The sequence below is a fragment of the Lupinus angustifolius genome, chromosome LG17 (assembly GCF_001865875.1).
Source record: "Lupinus angustifolius cultivar Tanjil chromosome LG17, LupAngTanjil_v1.0, whole genome shotgun sequence".
Classification (NCBI taxonomy): Eukaryota; Viridiplantae; Streptophyta; class Magnoliopsida; order Fabales; family Fabaceae; genus Lupinus; species Lupinus angustifolius.
In genome coordinates this window covers 13,723,481-13,738,372 of record NC_032025.1, presented here as the reverse complement: position 1 = coordinate 13,738,372, position 14,892 = coordinate 13,723,481, and the positions used below count along the sequence as shown (strand labels likewise).

Sequence of the window (14,892 nt, the reverse complement as noted above, 5' to 3'; positions counted from 1 at the left end):
GGAAGGTGTAGACTACTTTGAAACCTTGTCTCATGTGGAATGTGGTTAAGATCACCACCATCAGAGTCATTATAGCCTTGACAGCTGCAAAATCCTGGTTCTTGGAGCAATTGGACATCAACAATGTCTTCCTCCATGGTGATCTCCATTAAGATGTCTATATGCAACCCCATTCTCGCCTTCTTCCTCCTAACTCCACTCTAGTATGCAAACTCCACAGGTCCTTATATGGACTCAAACAAGCTAGTCGTGAGTGGCACACAACCCTCTCTACCAAACTCATCTCCTTAGGGTTCAACCACTCATCAGCTGACTAAGCCCTCTTTACCAAATCCACAGCCAACTCCTTCACAACAATTCTGATCTATGTAGATGACGTTGTTCTTACTAGTAACAACATCTCTGAAATCAACTCTATCAAAACTGTTCTGGACAATGCATATAAAATCAAGGATCTTGGTCACTTGCATTACTTCTTAGGTCTTGAAATTGTCAGATCTTCACAAGGCATTCACCTTAACCAACGCAAATATACTCTTTCATTGTTAGAAGAATCTAGTAAATTGGCTTCAAAACCTGCATCCATTTATTTTGATCCTGCTATCAAACTACAAATTCACCAAGGCTCTCCTCTTCAAGACCCCTCTTCCGATAGAGGACTTGTTGGAAAACTCATATATCTCACAATTTCTAGGCCCGATATCTAATATGATGTGCAACAATTAAGCTTATACATGTCCCAACCCCACACTACCCACCTTACAGTTGCCCTATGTGTCCTGCACTACCTTGAAGTTGCACATTCCCAAGGCCTCTTCTCCTCCTCTTCCTCTGCTTTGAAGCTCTCTGCCTTTGCTGATTCGAATGGGGTCAGTTGCCTTGACACCCGAAAATCAATCAGTGGTTTTTGCATATTTTTGGGTTCTTCAATCATATCATGGAAGACCAAGAAACAAAATATTGTAAGTCGATCTTCATCTGAAGTTGAATATTAAGCATTGGGCACCCTAGCATGTGAAATACAATGGTTGCATTACCTCTTTCTTGACCTCCATCTTCCATTATCCACACCCACTTCGGTTTATTGTGACAATTACTCTGCCATATATTTAGCCCACAATCTTATGTTTCACGAACGCACTAAACATATTGAGATAGACTGCCATGTCGTTCGTGAGAAAATTCAGCAAGGAATTATTCATCTTCATCCAATTCCTTCTCTAGATCGACTTATCGATACATTTAGAAAGCCTCTTCTACATAAGTCCTTCAAGCTTTTTATTTTCAAGTTGGGACTCTCTGATTTTCACCGCCCACCTTGAGAGGGTGTTAAAGCTTGTACCTTCACTCTCAAGAAACCATGACTTCCTTCCTTCTTCTTCTTCTCTCTATGGGCCTCTCTTTTATGTTTCAACCCACTTTTTATTTCTTTTTTGTTTTAGTTTAGCTTTGGGCCTTTTATGTTAGTTAAGCCCAATTCTTATTTTAGAATGATGGTTAGGCTGGTATTTAACAACTTTCTTTCTTTAGCTTTCATCATTCAAATTCTTCAATATTCTGATTCAATGAAACCAATTCATTTTCTTTTTCGTTGCTGCAAGATTCAATAAGAGAATCTTTGTTCTTCTTTGTTCTGTATTCTTTCTCTTCCGCTACATCAAAGAAACCAAGACATTTCATATAAAACTAATATTTTTGTTAGAGGTCGTATTTGATGAAAGATTAAAAATGCATAAATTGCAAATCAGATTTTTATGTTCTTCATAAACAAGCTAACCAATCCTTATGAAAAAAAATCTAGGAATAATGGTTAAGTAGATATTTTACTACATAGTGCTTGACCTATTTAGATAAAATCTAGCCTCACATGATCCATTTTAGATCCTAGTGATACATTATCTCTTCCACTAAAGATTGAATACTTAGTGATGGATTATGATTGTGAGTAAAATGCACAAATCTTGTGTTCAATTTGAGGATTTAGACATTTTAAGAAGAATTATACCACTAGTTATTGAAATATCTCAAGTAATATATACATTAACCTCCCTATCTTCCTAGGTTTGGAATGAATGTTTTGGCATGATTTTATGAACATGCAAGAGTTGAGGTTTAAGTCAATGTTATAAAGAATTGAAAATACAAAATCTTTTATGTAATGCTTTGAATAAGAATATCTCCTAAAATTAATCAAATCTTCTCAAATTATATAATATCATCTAATTGTTAGAGGGCTAGCTAACTAAGGAGGTCAAGTCCCACTATGTTTATTTTAGGATTAAAGTCATTTACTAACAAGATGTTGGTTTAGTGGTATAAGGCCCCACTAAATTCCAAGATGATCAAAAGGTCAAAAATTTGATTCATAAGAACAACATTTGTTGGGAAGAACAGTCACATCCCGAAAGTAATTAGTTTCTTACCCAAAAGGTGATGATATATTTAACAGTAATAAAAAAGGGATTAAAGCCCAGTAAATAATGGAGCTATCTACTTTTCATTTAACCTACATATACATGCTAAACACTATACTAGAAACAATTGTTGAAAAAATAAGAAACTAATTTGTAGAAATATATAGGAGAAGAGGAGAGATAAAAATAAATACTAGCATAAAGTGATGAATAAAGAAAAATCACCAAGAAGCATAAAAAATGTGGGTGGAAATTAAAAGAAAGTAAAATATTCTTGAATAAAAGATATGGTAAATATTTTAGAAATGTGCTAGTTTTGTCATGTTGCACACAAGTGGCTGAACGAGAAAAAAATCAGTTGAGGGTTTAAAACCCAATTAAAGGCCCACCCACAAGCCTATTAAAGGATCATAAAAATAGGGCTTTTGAAATAAAAAGTTTGCGTTTTTTAAAGTTTCCTATTTATTTTAACTTATATAACACTTTGTGGTTTTTATTAGGGGTGAGTAGAACTCGAATTTATCCACTCATTTGGTTTGGTTCGATCATGATTAGGTCTAAAATTAGAGAGCATAAGGCTGAGTTTGGGTTAAAAAAGTTAGACTTAATTATTATTTAGGATCAGTAAGGAACAAACATAATCTGACCCGTCCATGGTCATACTTTCACCGTGTTCATATGTTCATATTCAATTGTGTAGTGATTAAGGACATTTCTTTTAACCAAAGTTACATTAATTCTCTATTTTTATCATATATACATATATGTAAATGATTACCAGATTAAATACATATATATCATTTTGTATGTCAAATTAAAAATATATAATAATAATTAATATTGATAATATTTTATAAAAAAAATGAGGTTTGGAATTAAGTTCAGATTCAAAAACTAGTTTGATGGACATTTGAAGTCAAGTTAGCCTTCTAGCGTTGGTTTCAAAAATAAACAGAAAACATTTAGAATCATACAAATCTTATTCCATCAACTCAACCCATATTACTTTCAGGAAGCCCTTCCACATTAAATTACTAGCAAGCATTATCAAAGCCTATATATGTCACAATCTTATATTTATATGGCACAGCCGGGTGCCTAGAGTGAGTAATTATGGGAACTATTTATATGAAAATTATGCAATATATACAATTCACTATTGTCCACTAAGTATGATGATTGATGCAAGAGTTTAATCATCACCAAAATATCTCTCCTCAGCATTAACATTGGCCTCTCTCTGCTAATGGTCATCAAGGGTCTCTTCATTATTTGTTTTAGAGTTTAATCTAGATGTTCCTTATCTTCCCCTAGTAGAAACTTCTGCTGCATAATGTAGCTATATTAACAGTAATTTATTTAAGTAACATAAAAAACACACAAAAATCAAATAAATTTATAACATAGTAAAAAAAAGACAGCATAGGAAGGAATGTCCGACTTAGTAGGATATAAGAGTGATAAATATATACAGTCTTACATCCTGCAACAGAGAGACTATCTTTAGGATTTCATAAACTCATTAATAACCAATAACCTTACCTGCAGCTGTCCCTCTCAAATTTATAACACAATAATCTAAATTAATAATTAGATTAATTATGATACCAAATGTGATTGGTTAATGGTGAAAATGAATTATGCCATAGACAAACTTTACATGTGAGATTAGGTTTCAAATTTCAGAAGCCAATTTTTAGGTGAGTTTTATTTTATCCTAATCACCATCAATGGTCCAAAAACTAATCTAGTAGTTATTTAGTTATTCCTGTAGAAGCACTGGAAGAAAAAAAATTCAAAAAACTATTTTTAAAATGAGGGATAAAAATATGAATTCCACCCTGCAATATATCTTATCTGCAATAATTGAACAAACCAATAGATACAAATTGATTACAAGTGTTTCAGCAATATATCATCAATGCACAAAATAAGCATCAAATTTTGAGCAGAATTCTGAAGGTTCTAAAATAATAAGACATCAAACCAGAAAGTAATACTTTACGGAATTTAATATATCAATCTGGATATGTAAATATCAATGACAATGTGTTTTACATCTTAACTAAACTAACTACTAAAGCCACTTGCACTATGCTAATGGTGAAGAGTTTGGTTGAGATAAGTTCAAATTTCATTGCTATTATTGTAAAAAAAAAATCTAACTATATCAGGCACCTATTATTTCATGTCTTTAGGCCCATCCAATTTTCTCAACAATTGCATTAGGTAAAGCTGTGTGCTCTCAAGCAGAAACTTCATCCACATTAGAGTTAAATACAAAACTTGGGAAACAAGTTGTTAAATCCCTGCATAAATTTCAGGAATAACAAATTATACTATGGTTAGAATATATGAATCTGGATGAAAGAAATTTTTAACATTTTACCATTAAATAAGAGGAAATTACATTGATCTAGATTTAACTTAATTACACACTCGATACCCCTCATGCTTCGAAATCTATACCACCTTCCCTTCGGGGAGGTCAATGTAATTACGCATACCACTCCTGCATGAGAAGTAATTGTAATGATAACCGAATATCAAGGTAGGTGACTCGTGTAATTAAGTCGAACCTCAAGAGAAGTCAGTATAATTTCCCCTTAAAATAAATTCTACGCATACCTCAGGTAGGGTAGAGTCATGATTTTAAGTATCGAAGGATTTTTAGAAACAAAGTTTTGCCACTCCACAATGTCTATTTTCCCATCTTGGTTCAGGTCAGCATCCACAAAAGTCTGGCCACAAATATAAAATGTCAAGCAACAACCATGTACTAAGTTTGAGATAATCAATGAGAAAGGGGTTATAATACAGCATCAGCAAACTAATTTTAGATTATCTGATAACTTTACAAACATGACTCACCTTGTCAAGAATTGTTTCTATCATCTCATCTGCCAACTTCATTTCAGTTTCACATAGAAGCGCAATTAACATTTGCTTGACCTGTCAGAAATCGCCCGAAAGAAAAATGAAGATGCTCAGTTAAATTAATAGGATATGCTTCCACGAAACTCGAGATCAATGCCACAAGTACACAACAAAATTTCTTTTCATAAATATACAAGAAGTGAAAATCATCACTTAAGAACAAAGGCCCTATGTGTAGATTGACACTTCATTTTGTTGAACCAAACACTTTGGGTGCATATCATGCAAGGAACAACAGTGGACAATTTCGGTGCAATAGACAAAGTTCTGTCCCCAAGTTTACAGGGACCAAAAAATATGACCTTTGAGCTAACCCATGGGTATATTTTTGTCAAGTACCGAAGCTCATTTAAAAATCAAACAAGGGACAAAAAAATTTGTCCTGTGTTGTCCCTCACTTTATAGAAAATTAAATGTACTCATTAGTTGCATAGAAGTTGCGTGAACAAAGAAAACAATCATCATCTTACCTCTTGGCGCTCTATAAATCCTGTATTGCATAAATCATAGAGCTTAAATGAAACTGCAAGAAAATCCGAAGCCTAATGTTAACATATTGGTACAGCAAGATCACAGAATGGAATCTGTAGGAACCTAAAATGAGTTGAATAACTTACAATCTACCTTGTCTTCAAGTCGCGCATTTGGGTGGAAGACATTGAGAGACCTAACAAAGTCGTCAAAATCAACAACCCCCTTCTTCTTAACATCAAATAGATCAAAGATCTGCGTATAGAAATTTTTTGTTATCAACAAATAACATCGATGGAGATACCACGAGAATGATACAGAATTTCAACAAAGAAATTAATAACAAACTCGCAAAGGTGGAAAGGGAAACATGATGTGAAATATAACCTTCATATCAATATTTAATAGTGGAGCCAACTACACAGTTAACAATAAGCATGTTACAGGTTAGTAAAAGGATTAGCAAATCGAGTTTATTCCAGAAGTTTGTAGTGAAACAGCAAATTTCATCGGTAACCTACTTGCATTGCAAATCATTGATCCATTCACAAGTTTTTGCAAGAAATCTCAACAATTAGTTATTGAGAAAGCAAAAGTATGTCATAGTGTACCCGGTTTGTGAAGATGTTCTCCTTTTTTCTATTTTGGAAAATTGCCAATTGGAATTCTTCCTGCAAAGAAAGAACACTGATAATCACAATGACTATGAAGATCAACATATGAATGTGAAGATCAAATAAGCATAACCAACCTAAATGGTATCAGGATGTATGAAAAAGGGTGGCCATAAGCACAAGGCTTCCACTTAGTGGGGTCTCGGGAAGGTAGATATACACAGTCTTATCCTCGCAAGCGAAGAGGCTGTTTCCAGGATTTGAACTCGTGACATCATGGTCACTAAGCAGCAGCCTTGTTGTTGTGCAAACCTCACCCTCTTAAATAATGTATGAAATTCCAAATAATTACATTACAAGAAGTTATGACGTACATTATTCTGACAAATAGCATGTGCAAAGTTAATGACCTTATCTTTCTTATCACACAAAAATGACTCGTAATTTTATCAAGTTCCCAACAGGGAATATAAGTGGAGATAGAAACAATGAAAAGTACCAATGATCGTAGAACAACCTTTCAAACAAAAAAAGGCTTTACTATATGGTACCTTGCTTATTAGCCCATCATCTGTGACAGAACTGCTGATGCTCTTAAAAAGCTCAAATAGTGCTTCAACCTCGCTGACAGTGACTGGGAAACAAAACATTGACACAAGTTTAGGCTAAAAACAAACACTAGAACACAACCATTACCACCGTTTCAGTTCAGATGTCAATACATATATGAAACCACAACTCTCGATTTTATTAGGATGGGGAATATAATGCAAGAGAAAAAAAATGTGAGACTATTCTTTAATTTGTTCAACCTAGTGAGTTGAAGAGAAACTAACAGCATTTTATTCTGTTTGGTTAACATAAAAAATGCAGAAGAAATGCAATCTATATACCCACAGATAAAGCTCAGCCTATAATCACAAACAACATAGTAACACCCAATAATGAGTATGGCAAAGCATTGTCAAAATCCTTTCCCTTAAGGTGACCCGAATTATGATAGATAAAAAAAGTGTAGGACAGCTTTAATAGATTCACTTTTGCCTAATTTTAACAAGCTGAACAAAAGTGAATCATGTTTTATTTGTCGCAAATTTGCGATCTTTCGCTTCTCAAAAATCTTACAGCAAACATGCAATACAAAATTGCAAATCCTTACAGTGTACTATACTTTGTGAAAAATATTATTAATTACTATTATACTTCTTTAGATTCATCAAGAATGATTACAAGATAAAAATTGGATTCACAATAAAATTCAGTAGAAACACTCGCGCTCAAAAAACTGCAATCTTATAATTTTACAAAGATTACATGTTTGCAACATTCCATCAGGGAAACTAATCAGCTGAGATGCAAGAATTAGTGGATCACAATCATATAATTTTACAAACATTACGGATTGCGTCATTTCATTCGGGAAACTAATTGACTTACAAGCTGTCTGCGATGCAAGAACTACTGGATCTTCATGGCCAGGATACTGTCTTTTACCCTTAGAGTGGAAACAACCCATTTATGGAGGAAATGCAGGCAAAGCAGCAAGGTACCAGAGCAGTGCTCAGGCTTCTTCACCGCTTCGCTGAAATGTATCACCAAAACCATCTTAACCTTGCATTTATAATCCAAAATTGAAACATGACAACACAAAATAATAAACAAACAAATTAACCATATCAAGTTTTGGCACATTTCAGCTTAGCTAAACACTGAATATAAAAATGAATGGAAAGCTATAAAAATGGTTCCAGTTTGTAGTTTTCAAGCATTGTGTATCAGAACAATAATTGATCATGAAGAAAAAGTGGCTATGACCATGAACCTAGAGACAAAAAAGGACACAATTTATATAACAATTAAAGTTGAACACTGGGTAGAAAGCAAATGACAGATAATAATAATAATAAACATATTGAATGGATAACAAATAAAAACTCAGGGCTTGTTAGTTTAAACTTAAAAAAAGTGATTTATTTTGGATAGATTTAGCAAAAGCCATTTCTGTTTGGTTAAAATAAAATTTTGGTTAATGCAGGCACCCTATCCCATTTAACAAGGGAAGCTCAAAATAATCAGATCACTGAAAAATTCTTACCCATTCATATGCAATAATAAAAATTATTAAACCTTACAAGATACTCTTCCCCTTCTTATTGTATAATACACATTTTCTATGCAGCATTAGTTATTTTTATCCTCATATGCTCATATTAAAAGCTTTGATTATCTCTATTTTTTTCAATAAGAATATTGATTAAAAACTGTATCATTGTAATCTTATAGTAGTTTATGTATAATTTAGTTGAAAATATCTTATAAATAGGAATAAAGAGTAGTAAAGAACAACCCAATAACCCAGAATTTTCATTGGATCATATGAACAGAAGCGCAAATTCATGACTTTATAAACTTCATCAGGAAATCAAAGCAAGCAAAAAACATCAAAAACATCGATGAAAAAACAAATTGAGTATAAAAAAAACAAAAAAATGAAATCCACATTCTATTTTTCTCTCTCTCTTCAATTCCATAAACCCCACAAAAGAGAACTTCAAAGTTCAAACTAAAAATGAACACTTGTGATAGAAAGAGACTCACCCAGATGAAAAAGTGAAAAACTTTGTGTTTGAAAAATGGCCTTTAAGTGAATTAAGAAGAGGGGTTGGAAAGAAAGGAAACGTGGAGTTGTTGAGAAAAGGGGAAATGAGTAATGAAGTTCAGAACTCAAAGTATGGTTTTGGACTTAAAACTCTTGTTAGTTCTATACATATATGGATGGATCCAACTTTCACGTTCTAGAACACAAATCAAGTTTGAAACCTTAATGGGGAAGTTGGTGTTGCAATAGTCACATGCACAAATGCATAATAAGGTTTATCACCATAAAAGTTTATATACTTTTGTATTATTTATTATTTATTTGTATTATTACTTATTATAAAATAAATAAATAAGTGTGCTAAATATTTTATTTAAAGAATATAAAATAAATAAATGTAAGGGAAAAATGTGTATACATTTTTATATATAAGAGATTTTATATTATTATTGTATCATTCATCATTTATTTTTAAATATTATTGACTTTTCAAAAATAAAAATCTAAATAAATAATGAATAATATATTGATTATATATAATTCTTATTATATAAATATTACACTATAAATGTAAATCAGAAAAATGAAGTCTAAGTTAAATTTCATTTTTATTATAATTGTCACTATTAATTCCATTTTAGGATCATTATTAAGAATATAATATTTGTCGTTATAAAGATTTATACATTGTTAGTATATTATGTATCATTCATTTGCATTACTTATATTTTAAAATTAATAATGATAAAATATGAATAATGAATAACATTAAAAACTCTTACATTCTCAGTATATACAAATTTAAATTAAAAATAATTTTATTTATTCAATTTTTTGAGCTAAAACATACTTTAGGTGTCTGCTGCTAAGTACTAACAAATACAGCTCGACATAAAACCAAACTTCTCTTAATGTTGTGTCCAATTTGGAATATTCCTTAGTAAATTAATTGAATTTATTATTAATCTATTTCTAGCAGTGGCGGCAATTACTTAATTTCATATTTTCAGCATCTTCTACTTCTTTCTGGTAACTTACTTTACTTACATTGCAGCAATTACTTAATTTCATATTTTAGCATACTCTACTCCTTTTGGCAAAATCAGTTTTTTTTCGTCTCCTACTTTTTTTACTAATATTTCTTATTTTTCCATTTTTCTATATTAATAATATTAATTATCTCTATGTTTTTCAATAAAACTATAAATTAAACAATTATATTAAATAGTGTAAGATTGTTATCATATAATATTTGTTAGAGAGCCAAGAAAAATAATCAATTTAAATATTATCTACAATACTACAATTAAAGTAATTTTAGTTTATAAATAGATGAGTTTTATTTATAATAGTTATAAATTTTCGTGCTATTAAAACAAGAATCATCTTATGTACTTATATTCCAGAAAAATCAGGAATCGTGGTAGTAGGTAAGTGAGAGAAACATATAAGTGAGTTTGACATCACATCTTGACCCAAAATCTTAAGGTATTAGATCTATGGGTCTATCCATTTATATGTTCTTTAACTCGTCCACTTTTACACAATGTGAGACTTCTTAATTTATTCTATGAATACCCAACATTTTTACATAAACTAGTAGGAGACCATGCCTTCGCACGGGTAATAATATGTATTACATAAATTTAATTAAATAATAATTACATAACTTGTTAAATGAAATGTGATTGATGAATACCTACTAAAATATGTTTTGTAGTAATCCATTGCTAATATAAAGATGGTGGTACAATGAAATGATATTGAACTTGTAATATTAAAAAAATGAAATATGTTACGAAAATTTGAATGGATTTAGATGGAAAATTACATGATTTATTTTTAACACGAGAATGTGACTAAAGATTAACTCATAAACCTTGTTTTGCATATATTTGATTGTTGAGTAAAACTTTTGTACAATCATATGATATTTAAATCTGTTATTTTAAAAAAGTATATTAGTTAGAAATAAATATTTCAAACATAATGTAAAATAAGTTGTAGAATACCGGTTAAAGATTCTGGAAAACTTTTTTATAAACGACATTTGTCGTTGTCTTTAATGGTTTATCATCCTTGTCATGTATCAATATCTTCAATCTTTTTTTGCTATGTACTCTTGAAACAGCTACGTGCAACTGACCATGACTGAATACTGGTCTAGATAAATACAACCCCACACTCTCTAGTATTTGACCTTGTGATTTGTTGACTGTCATAGTGTATGACATAATTATAGGGAACTGTCTTCTGATAAGCATAAAAGGTCATGGAGTTTGGGAAGATGACATTGATAACCTAGAAATGTAAGTGATATTTTCAATGTTTTTTCAGACATTATCTTTGCTTCAAGTACATGATTAGTCATCTTCGTAACCATCAACCTCGTACAATTACATAACCCTTCAGACTGATCTAAATTCCTTAATAGCATAATCGGGATGCATACTTTCAGCTTCATCTTATGATTTGGAAGTCCTAGTGTTGAAAGTGAATTTAGAAATTCAGGAGTTAATATGTTGAATATTTCATTGTCATTAGCATCAGACATATCAACTTCATTTGAACTCAAGTATTTTTTTTCATCACTTGTAAGTATACATTACAATGATTATTAATATAAATCTAATAAATTTAATACATTTCACATAATATGAGACTTCTTAATTCACATTCAGAATATCTAACATTTTTTACATAAATGATCAAGTATCACGTTTAGAATATTCAATCGAATATAAAAGGCTTCTTTATAATAAAAAATTATCACCTTCAACACAAATTACTACTCACTTGTGAATGTTCTCATTGGTTGTTCATTTGTTTTAAAAGAACAAACAATCTTCTTAACTAAGAGATAAATTATATTCTCCAACTATTGAAATTATGACATATACACTATTTAATCTTTTTCTATAAAAAAATTCTAAAAATTAAGAAAAATAGAATATATATCATAATTTTAATGACATGGGAAGATAACTTATATCTTTATAAGAGGAGATAGAATTTTCAACTCAACAAATAATTTAAACATGATATAAGCTCAACTTTTATACTTTATAAATAAACTAACTAATGACAACTTTATTTTTGGTTGAAGGTAAGAAAATGGGGGAAAACAAAATAGAGAAAGTGAAATTGAAAAGAGAGAATATAAAATTTTGTCATGGGAGAGAAGAGAAAGAGGAAAAATATTTGTTTTTCCCTACCAATAAAACTAACTCAGTTTAACTCATTATATACATCGATAAATTTGGTTTATGAAGCTAACTCTTCCAATGGGTATTTTTTCCATCCACAAGACTTGAACCCGGGTTCTTGCTTAAGGGAAATCAAGCATGTACCACTTGAACCATCGCCCGTTGAGATTTGTATTATTTTTATTTGAAAGTCAATTATGATTAACATATGAATGATAGATAATTTACTAACAGCGTAAAAAACACTTACACTATTAGTATATACATATTAAACCCATAATAAAATAAGATGCCGATAAAGAAGTATAAAAAATATAATATTCACAAGAACTCTGACAATAAATTAAAAAATACAATTAATATTTGGAGTTTACTAGTACACTTATTTATTAAAATTTTAACTTAAATATATATTTTTTAACTAATTAGAACAAAGACATATAGAATAGTATACTCTATGAGACAGAAGATATATTTGATATTATAGGCAAGATGTTTCTTCCAATTGCATCTATCATTTACAATCATTTAATAGTATGCACTCATTTGCTACTATCATTTAATGGTATACACTCATAATGCAATTGTGTTTATCATTACAAAATCGTGTGTCATACAACTAAATTTCGCCCAATAAAATGGACGAATTATAAATCTCCAAAATAATGGATAGAAATATCGCAAAAAGAGCCATTGCAACACCCATCAAAGGAGTACTTCCTCATCCCGGAGATACTTTACCATATTCTGAATTTAATGGTTTCAATAAATCCCCTACAATAGTTCGTCTTGGATCATATCTAGAATTACCCTCAATAGTTTGTGTAGTCATAAATCCTTTTTTTTATTCATTGAGATCTGTTGACTTTGTATACTATTCCGCTATAAATAGAAGATCTTATCCTATAGATCCATTGTGGCCTTGAAGTTATATAATAATGGAAACAGCAACCCTAGTTGCCATCTCTATATTTGGTTTACTTGTAAGTTTTACTAGGCATGCCTTATATACTGTTTTTGGGCAACCCTCTCAACAACTAAGAGATCCATTGGAAGAAAATGGGGACTAGTTGAAGTAATGAGCCTCCTTAAGTAATTTTCTCATTTACTACATGTGTTGTGTACAAATTTCGAAACACCACGTACTACAATTGTATAAAGAATATCTCATAAAATTGATGTACAAGTATCGAATTGTGTAACCATGTAAGCCACGTACATGTATCTCTACATCATACCATCTAAATATGGTCATAAATATATTACATTTTAGTTAAAGATTAGTTAGATTGCATTAGTATATAAGTTCTATTTTACTCTCATTCCCTGACCATGTTTTCCAACAAATATCATGTTATGCTTGTTTCCTACTGCAGGAAGTTTGTCATTGAGATCTGAAATAAGAAAACACTCTCTAGGACGGAAATCCATCTCCTAGGCTTAATTTGTGACTTCAATTACTCCAAAGTTAGTAGAAGAACCTCATCAAAACGAACCTATTTATCTATATAATATAACTCATTTTAGCCTCACTTTTTTGACGTTAGCAATTATAATTTTAAATTACCATCCAGTCCCCAATTCACTTGTATGTTAACATTAATGGAATTGATAATGTGACACGTTAAGTGTTGATGTGGCAACATGTAATGATTCTATACTATAAATTTTTGGCAATTCAATGAAACAATATTGTTTGAAAAAAATAAAAATAAAATAAACCCGAAAAACACTCATTTTTATTCCACCAAAATTTCTATTAGTATCATATTAATCCCTAGTGATAAGCATGAAATTTTAAACCCTAAATAGGGTTTCTTTACCTCAGACCTTCTACCCAACTAAATTAAAGAATAACTTGAAGGTAATGCTATATTCTAGTAATATAGTTTGGTTTGATGATTTTTTTACTAGTGAACTTAAATAAATGTCTAGGATAAATAACATTTTGACAATAAATTCCATATGTATCATCATTGGTGGTTATGTGTAAGTCTTGATTTAGTTGTTATGGTGGATTTTCACTTAACCTTGAAAAATGATTAGCTGGTTATTGTTTAATACTAGCAAAAATATTATTAAAACTCATACCATTAATATTGTTTAATCATATTTTTGTCATTTTCAACTCAACAAAAATATAAAAAAGGAGTTCCGTATTAAACATAGAAAGTAGTTAAATAAATAAGTGATTGCATATTTACTGTTACTTGAGTACTTAGTTCGTAACTGGTCAAGAGATGAAATCACTTCATAAGTTCTAAATGATCTAAGGCTAGATGGATCAAGAAATCATACAAGATTGAAGGAATTAGACCTTTGATTTTATAAATGGAGTCAGAACTTCTAAACATACAAAAGGGATATTGAGATAAAGTGGATAAGGGTCTAATTCCATTTATGATGTAAGAATATTGATAAAGTGCTAAATATTGAAGTGATTTCCGGATATAAGATCAAAGGTCCAAGTTTCAAGTTTTAGAGAAGAATTATGAGCATGCCTCTTGCTTTGCAAGATCTCAATAATCAATATCCCCTGGAATGGCCTAACCCATTTAATTTGTTTTTTGTCCATTGAGTGTAATCCAAACCAAACCAAACCTGACCAACCATTAGTCACACCAATTTATTTAGAGAAAAAAAAATGTATT

The 14,892-nt window shown here is 30.7% G+C and overlaps 1 protein-coding gene across 2 annotated transcripts; it reads right to left on the bottom strand.

Moving 5' to 3' along the window:
- LOC109331683 (calcineurin B-like protein 1) lies at positions 4,390-9,200 on the bottom strand. Of its 2 annotated transcripts, none has more exons than XM_019566336.1 (9): positions 9,035-9,200; positions 7,874-8,018; positions 6,988-7,070; positions 6,434-6,493; positions 5,969-6,077; positions 5,822-5,874; positions 5,286-5,366; positions 5,043-5,155; positions 4,390-4,723 (listed from the first exon to the last, which is right to left on the bottom strand). In XM_019566336.1, exons 2-9 carry the CDS (start codon positions 7,950-7,952, stop codon positions 4,660-4,662), a joined length of 642 nt encoding a protein of 213 aa, XP_019421881.1. In that variant the 5' UTR covers positions 7,953-8,018; positions 9,035-9,200; the 3' UTR covers positions 4,390-4,659. The 2 variants fall into 2 exon arrangements, with proteins under 2 accessions (XP_019421881.1, XP_019421882.1); XM_019566337.1 differs by lacking the exon at positions 9,035-9,200 and adding an exon at positions 8,937-8,953.